This window comes from Rasamsonia emersonii (assembly GCF_000968595.1).
Source record: "Rasamsonia emersonii CBS 393.64 chromosome Unknown ctg1118621760388, whole genome shotgun sequence".
In the NCBI taxonomy this organism is placed as follows: Eukaryota; Fungi; Ascomycota; class Eurotiomycetes; order Eurotiales; family Trichocomaceae; genus Rasamsonia; species Rasamsonia emersonii.
The window spans coordinates 42,150-50,532 of NW_013563036.1; the positions used below are offsets into that span (position 1 = coordinate 42,150).

An 8,383-nucleotide genomic window follows, 5' to 3' on the forward strand; every position below is an offset into this window, starting at 1 on the left:
CCATGACTTTACTGATGACTTATGTGGCGTTGGGTGTCGTTTTTTTTTTCGTGGTCTTTTTTGTTGTTATTGGTTTTCTCTAATTTTCTTTTTCTTATTTTTCGGTCATATTCATGATCCGGATTGCGACTTGCGACTCTTGATCATTTCAATGATCCCCACAGGAATTCGATTGCAACAGTAACAGGCGTGAGAAGGCTAGTGAAGAGGAATGGAGTTTCTTGGCTTGGAGGAACTGCAAACTATCCGAGTAATCCAATTCCAATCGTCGATCGCCTAAATTCTTAACTATGATCGAAGCCCCCAACCTGATGAAGCCACTATCGTTATTCCTAATTAGTCTGTAAATTACTTGCCTCGAGCATGTTATGATCGTTATTATTGTCACCATTCCTGACCTAACTACAGAGTACTATAATTATCTATCACGCAGTGGACTCTCGCTCTGCTGATTATATTATAATCTGTACGGAGTACTATATATGTAATAACGACATTATATTATAGAACTCCTAATCCTAGTTAATTAATTAAACAAGTCTAGTGTTCTAGGTAGGTGGGTGGGTAATGATGTGACGTAAGGCGAGACGTTCCAGACCAGACTTCTTTATTTATGATCGATCATGGTCAGTGACGATCTTAGCTCATCTTATTTATTTACAGTACATATTTTAATAACCGCTGAAGACTTCATAAATATATGTACATACACGGATGATACTAATCATGCATATTTTTTTTCGTTGTTCCTAAGAAGTCCCGTTGATATAGAATCTCAATAGGTAGGGTTGGAGTTAGTTATATATAGGGCTTACTTAGTATTACCAGATGATCTATCTAAGTCCAAACTGGTGGGAGTCTTTGACTTTCAAGTCCCCTATAATTACTCTATCTATTTAGAGAAGAAATATCCCTTCCATTATTCAAAGACAAGACAAGACAAGACAAGACAAGACGAACACGAATAAATAAATCATTGCACCTTCCTTCTGCGCTGCTCGCTCTCAACGCCCAGTTTCCGAAAAAAAAAGCATTGGTTATTATTACCGTCACGTCACGCTTTTGCTTCAATTCAAGTAATCTAAAGAAAATTCTAAAGCATATCAGATAGCCAAACAGATCCACAGATCCTTTTTTTTTGAGCAAGACCAGAACCAGACTTACTCGTACACGAGGGAACTACAATCCAAATAAATAAAATTTCATGAGGCTCGCGTTCGATTCGCGGATCGGATGATGCAAGCGATCCATCATCTTCTAACCTCCTATTCCCTAGATAGGAATTTTTTGCCCACTCTCACATTTTCTTCTTTTTCTTGTTTCCGTTAAAAAAAGTCTACCTACACCACGTTGCAAGTAATAACAATTACAATACTCCACAATCGACTCGACTAGTACTGTACTCGGTGCAATCTCTCTCCAAAACTTTCGTTTGAACTATTAACAAGCTTTACAATTACAGTTTACAGTTCTGGCCCCATTTATCTCATTATTGGGCGTCCGTCCCACCGGGCCGTTCCATCAGTGGATATATGGAGTACTACTGCGCCTACGCACGTGCCAACTAGCAAGTAAGCAGGTAAGCAAGCTTCCTTAAGGTAGCGAGGGGAGATTACTTTAGGTACATACTTGCTTACTTACTTACTGACTGAATGCCTGCTTTAGCTTAGCTAAGATTAGTTAGGGGGTTCTCGTTTCAAGACGCGAGAGGACTCAGGAGAGGGGACTGGATATTAAATATAAATGGGGAATAGAATAGAATAGAGAGAGAAATACCTCTCCTAGCTACCAGCTAGCTAGCTACCTAGCTATGTACATGTACAGTACAGTACAGAGGACTCCGTACCTAGGAGGTATGTACTCTGTTAACTACGTAAACTAACAAACTAACTAATTAGACCACCATGACACCCAGACACTCCAACCCGTTACTAGAAAGAATCCCACAGGATTCGGATTCCATCCGACAACTTAGGTTTCTATACATCCCCACAGCCTACAGGTTAAGGTACTGTACTGTATGTACATGCGCATTCAGCATCGGACCCCAACGGTGCCAATTCCCAAAGCACCACAAGTTCAATCTCAAGTTCAATCAAATCAACCCAGGGCATCGGCGGCTGAAGCCGAAGGATTGGTAACATACATACATTGGTATATAATTTGGTACCTGGCTACCTATACCTATTCTAAGGTTCCTATAACTAACAGTTACTAAATAACTAGCTAGTTAACTACAATGTACTCTGTACCAAGTCCCCCGTGCATTTTTACTGTACCCAAATTAGTTCAATTTGAATGGATGGATGACCTACATACCTAGGTTATGTAGGCTGTAATTGTAATTGTACCTACCCCCTGCCAAGAGAGAGAGAGAGGGAAAATATCAATATACCTTAATCCAATCATCCACCTTCTTTTCAATCACAATCAATCATTCATTCAAGTGCAGTCCGGTTATTATATACGCTTTTTTTTTTCACCAGAGTGAGGTTCTCAATGTGGTTCCTTCGTCTGCAGAGTACAACTCCTCGAGAAATTGGAGCGGATGCCAATTAATGCCCTGATGCCTTCTTCAGGATATATGTATTATACCCCTGCATCTTGCGGAAGATACCATGCTCCTTCGAAAAAAAAATGCCGTTTGCATAGTATAAAACCCGTCCCATAATCTCGACGGAGTATATATTCAGAAGCAATCGATCGATCGTTTGAACTATCTATGTAGACGAGTCTGTACTGTGTGTGTTTCAATTAATCCTTTTGTTGAGAATCGTATCGTATATAACGCCATTGGCAAATGTTATTATAGGAGGCAAATAATAATAATACTCTGGCCCACTCCGCAGCTTCAAGGCACTCCCATCAAGCCGACCTCGTTTCTGAATCACCCCGTCTAATTCCTCCTTCCAACTGTCGGGAACAAAGATCTCCAGCCTGCGCCAGGATTCCCGCCCCGCGGCAAGATCTTCCCACGGTCGCACCCACGCCTCTTCCTGGTCTGCCGTCAGCCCAGCCTGGTCGTGCCGGGCAAGGAAGAAGTTCCTCGTTTCGGCCTGGATCACGACGCGGAGATTGCGCACGTTGGGGAAGAGATGGCTGTGCAGGAGCGCGAAGAAGGCGCGGTATTTCTCGGTGGGAATCCGGCCGAGAAAGAACTTGATGTCGAAGGAGGTGATGAGCGATAGATGACTGGCCGGCCACAGTCTCGCGAGTCGAAAGAGCCAGTCATTGTTGGCCTCCAGGATGAATGTGTTGGAGCCGTAGAGGACGGCGAGGGACTCTTTGTATCTGTAGTTTTTTGATTAGAAAAAGTCGCAATGCGGCATGCAGAAACACAGACCCCAGGCGGCAGCATCTTAACCAGGCCAACCCAGCCAGCTTGTAATCTGCCCGCGAGATGCCTTTCCTGGCCTCAAAGTCGGGATTGTTTTCGCAGTACATGCAACCACACCGGTCCCGGAATGCCTCTTGCTCCCTACAAATCCGATGCACCCAGCGGGATTCCCCTCGATGCTTTTTGCCGTTCAATAAAGGCGACACCGCCGCAATATGTACTCTCCGATCGCCAAAGAGGCACAAATAGATCTTAAGCCGAATCTCGGGCGGCAGCCGCGCGAAGAACGCACTCTGTGCTTGCGGGTTGGTTTCCGTCGTTGTCGGAGTCAGCGGACGTCGCGGCTCTGGCCCTGGAACGGGGGTCTTGTCCTCCCCTCCCTTATTTCCGTCGCATGTGTGGTGATTGATGCCAAGATGACGGATGCGACCGATCAAATTCCAAATGCCCTCCATCAAAAGTATTATTCTGGTTGGGAAGAAGCAGGGCACGCGTTGTAGTTGAAGAATCGGCTAACACATTCTTACTATGGAGTTTCCTGGATGGATGGAACTTGGGATGGTGTTGGACATGAACAAAAGTACAATAGCCAATGATAGCGGGCAATTACAGCCATCAGGCCAAGGTGAATTTTAACTCCGAGTCTTTACCGCTAAACTTTAGCTGACCGCATAATACTATTACCTTGATCATAGAAATTAATTTAGACTAATATCCCTTTAGCTATGGTATATATTCCAATTAGCAGTATTTAATAGGCATGGTCTGTAGCTTTATTTATAGTTAGAAACATTTAAATCCGTCTCCTTTTATTTTTTTCAATCTTCGAATCAAGTAATTCTAGCAGCTTGGTAGCCTTTATCTGGTATAGCCCATAAAAAAATTATACATAGCTCCCTTCCTATCTTCTCTACCTGGAAGTATAGTATCTATTATTAATCTAGCCATTTATTAATATCTGATTAAGGAATTAGTTCGAGCTTCTCATATAATTCTACTTTTAGCTTAAATTTATATAATATCTTATTTATTAGCGTTACTCTATAAAGCATCTTATAAAGGTTCTTATATTTAAGGGTAGACTTGTGGCATTTCTTTATACCTCTCTCCTAGATTTTGACCCTGACTACTGTTAAAGCTTTGTATTTAATATTATAGATCTTGATATTATATTAATAGGCTTCCTTGAGAGTTTATGATAGTCTCCGTAATAGTCATCATCAGAATGAAGCTTGGAAGGTTCTAGACATCTATATCAGTGAATCTGGGCTGAACAGGAAATGGTTTCGAATCCATGCCTGAATGCGATTAATTTAGGCGTACAGTATACTACAGTACCCAACTCAGTGGGGCCCGTGGCGATCGATCATGATCATTGATCACTTCCTTAGCACTGCCTCACTAGGCCGCAGCCAGCAAGCAACACCCATTTTCATTTTTGTTTTCTCTGAGAGATGAAAAGAGGTTATAATACTGTGGTTTCTTTTTTTTTATTATTTTATTTTTTTCTTCTTTTCTTCGCTACAACAAATACTGTGTCCACACCCGTTTAAATACTTTCAAGTGTGCCTGCCGGGGTCTTGTTTATTTACTGAGGCGGAGTCACATGCATATGGGAAAGTACGCGTAAACCATCTCTATCCCATCCATCCCTTCGGTCGTATATTTTGCCTGCCTCCCTCCAGACATATCTCCAGACCAGAGCTTCAGAACCACATTCTCTGATTTGATACATGAACCTATGGCTCCGTTCCATGTGGCTCGCGGCCTCGATCATCTCACGCGTGCGCTCTTCGACGCCGACTCTACAGAACAAATCATTCCGCGCTTTTCTCCGAGTCATGGACTTCTGCGCCGCAGCCTGACAGTGAATCACACACAGGCAGTGACACTCGGCGTAATTGTGGCCTACATAGTCGCTATTGCGCTTCTTTGGAATTTGCCATATGTTCGCTGGTCATTGTGGCCTTTCAAAGTAAGTACTGTCTGTCCTGTACATACAAGCCGAGAAAAAAAAAGGCTAAGAAGAAAGAAAGAGAGAAAACTAATCACGACAACAAACAGATGCTGGTCATTGCGTTTCACGAATTCGGACACGCCATAACGGCCTGCTGCACAGGCGGCCGTGTCAAGTGCATCTCTCTGGATCCCCGCGAGGGAGGCGTCACCTACATGCAGGGCGGAATCGGCGCCCTCACGCTCCCCGCGGGTTATCTCGGGTCGTCCCTGATCGGCGCGCTGCTGATCTTCTGCGGCTTCGACATCGTCGCGAGCAAGCTGGCCAGCATTGTCTTGGGGGTGTGCTTTCTGTTGACCCTCTGGTGGGCTCGGAGGGACTGGCTGACGATTATCACGGTCCTCTTCGCCGTCGGATTGCTGGTGGCGTGCTGGTTTATTGCTCACGCCGAGGCGCTGAGATTTGTAGTGGTGAGTTGTGAGTTTTTTTATCTCCAACCAGCTGTTAACAGATGGCTGATGATTATGATTCTTATATATATAGCTGTTCATAGGCGTCATGTCTGCCCTTTACAGCGTCTGGGATATCGTGAGTATTTTTTTTCTTTTTTTCGTGCAAAGTATCATACACAGCACTGACACGCTTTTCCTTGGATTAGTGCGACGACCTGATCCTTCGGAAAGTGAATTCCTCCGACTCCAGCGTCTTCGCCCAGCGGTATGGAGGCTCTTCGCGATGTTGGGGCGTGATTTGGTCTCTCGTGTCGGTTGCGTTCATGGCCGTGGCCATCGTTGCGGGAATCGCCGCGTTTCCCGAGTCATTTAGTGAGCAAGAGAAGGACTCGGAGCACTTTATTCCAACTCGCTGAAACAATGCAATTTTTTTTTTTCTCTTCTTCTGAATGAAGCCAGAAATCCTTCATTCATGAGTTAGTTTCCTTGTAGACAGGTGGATGCATCCACTTTGACCCGGTCGGGAAATTCGGCGTCACCCGAGTACGAAGTACTCTGTACAGTACATAGCTAGCTAGCTAGCTAGTAGATGGTAACTAGGAGAGATCTCACTCATTCTATCCCCCTAACTAATGCTAAGCTAAGCTAAGGCAGTCAGTAAGCAAGTAAGCAAGCAAGCTTCCTTAGCGACTAGCGAGGGGGAGATTGCTTGCTTACTTGCTTACTTGCTTACTCGCTTGGTTGGCGCGTGCATAGGCGCAGTAGTAGTATACAAAAGTAGGTAGTATTATTCCTCTATCCTCCACTTTAGGTAGGTGATATGGCACCGCTCGCCCGGTGGGCCGCCCAATGAGAGAAATGGGGCCAGAATTGTAACTGTAAAGTAAAGCTGTAAAGTAAAGTTTGTTGTTAACAGTTTGGAGAGAGATTGCAACAGGTCGAGTCGAGTCGAGTTGATTGTGGAGTAATATTGTAAATTACTTACAACGTAGTGTAGACTGTAGACTGTCTTTTTTTTTCCTACAAACACCAAAAAAAAATGTACACAGGGGAGGGGAGAAGGAGAAGAGGAGCAATTACCTAGACGAAAGAAAAAGAATAGTTGACGGGGTTTTAAAGAAAAAAAATTCCCACATGGGAAAAAAAAGACATGATTGGATCGCTTGCATCATCCGCGAATCGAACGCGGGCCTCATCGATGGCAACGATGAATTCTACCACTAGACCAATGATGCAACTGTTGAAGGAACGGCGCCTTGCGACGAAATTTGAAGCGAAAGGACAAGACGATTAATTTAGCACGACGATCGAAAAATCGAATGGCATAGAATGTGGAATTATCATGGTTGTTCCGATCTTTTTTACTGAATTTACTAAACGTTGATTGTATATTCTTTAATGCTGGGCAGATCTAGTTTAAATTTAATTGATTATATTGAATGTCTTGTGTTAGGGGTTATATTAGACTGCTGGGCTGTTAGTACTGAGTAAATATATGTATTTCCGGTGGACATTCATTCTTGTTCGTTGCACACGTATATAGACACCAAACCTAAAGGGTTGCTGAAAATGTCAGCAGAATTGTTTTTGTCCATGAATGCAAATGTTATCTTCCCCAATACACGGAAAAAAAAAAAGAAACTTCATTCTTCCTGGTACGTATGTACAGTACACATCAGCAGCGCGGGCTTATCGATTGACTTGTAGGAAGGATTCTTGACTGACTGCGTAGAGGATTGACACATTACACAGTAGGCAGGATTTAAATTCCAAAGGGATAGAAGAAGATATTGTTTGCAAATGCCTTTATTCATTTTATTTATTTTCTATTTTTCATTTTTTATTTTTTTTCTTGCACTTGTAAATACCCAAACTTGAGTATTGCCAAAGTCGCCAACGGCCACGATGACAAACTCCTCATGAGTAGTATCGTGCCACTTGCGGCGAATAATTGAGCAAGTCCATGATAGAATGGAATGAAATGATCCTAGATCATTGAAGCAGGAAATCGTATCAAACGAGAGAATCGAAGCTGACTGTTGTTGCTTCATCGATGGCTCTCTTGCAATCTTTGCAGCTTTTCGTTTTTTTTTTGAAAGAGGTTCTAACCAAAAACTGGTTATGGGCCCATCTAGTCGTGAAATGGTGTTGACTCAGATAATAGCAACTGAGGACACCTTTAGGGATATATGTACTGTACCGCTTACGTTGTAAGTCGAAGTGTAAGAACCCATCATGTCAAGACGAATGAGAAAAGGAAAGATGAGAGAAGGACGGAGAGATTAAATATCTTCTCTCACTCTTTTTCCTTTTTATTTTCCCCCAAATTCCGCATATTTCCACCATCCTCATTGTCCTGGTAGTTGCCGGCAAACCACCCACCATGATAAATAGAGATGAATAGAGATGACACTGCGTTAAACTCTACAGAAATATCTTCCCGGTGACAGGATTTAGAAAAAAATAGAAGTCGTTTATTTTTTTCCAAAAAATATTAGTTGTTTTTACTTCGAGAAATAGTCGTTTATGACGAAAAAAATTTTGGAAAACAGCCATTGATAAAACAAACCATGCAAAGTTTCTAAAAAACCAAACTCCTCACTCAACAAAGCTTTCGGAAAGCCCAAAAGAAAGGCA

At 43.0% G+C, this 8,383-nt stretch overlaps 1 protein-coding gene across 1 annotated transcript; it reads left to right on the top strand.

The window, feature by feature from the left end:
* Positions 1-5,078: 5,078 nt before the first annotated feature.
* Positions 5,079-6,162, top strand: T310_6256 (uncharacterized protein; the record flags this gene model as incomplete). Its single annotated transcript, XM_013470922.1, has 4 exons — positions 5,079-5,312; positions 5,402-5,764; positions 5,838-5,882; positions 5,953-6,162. 4 exons carry the CDS (start codon positions 5,079-5,081, stop codon positions 6,160-6,162), a joined length of 852 nt encoding a protein of 283 aa, XP_013326376.1.
* Positions 6,163-8,383: the final 2,221 nt, after the last annotated feature.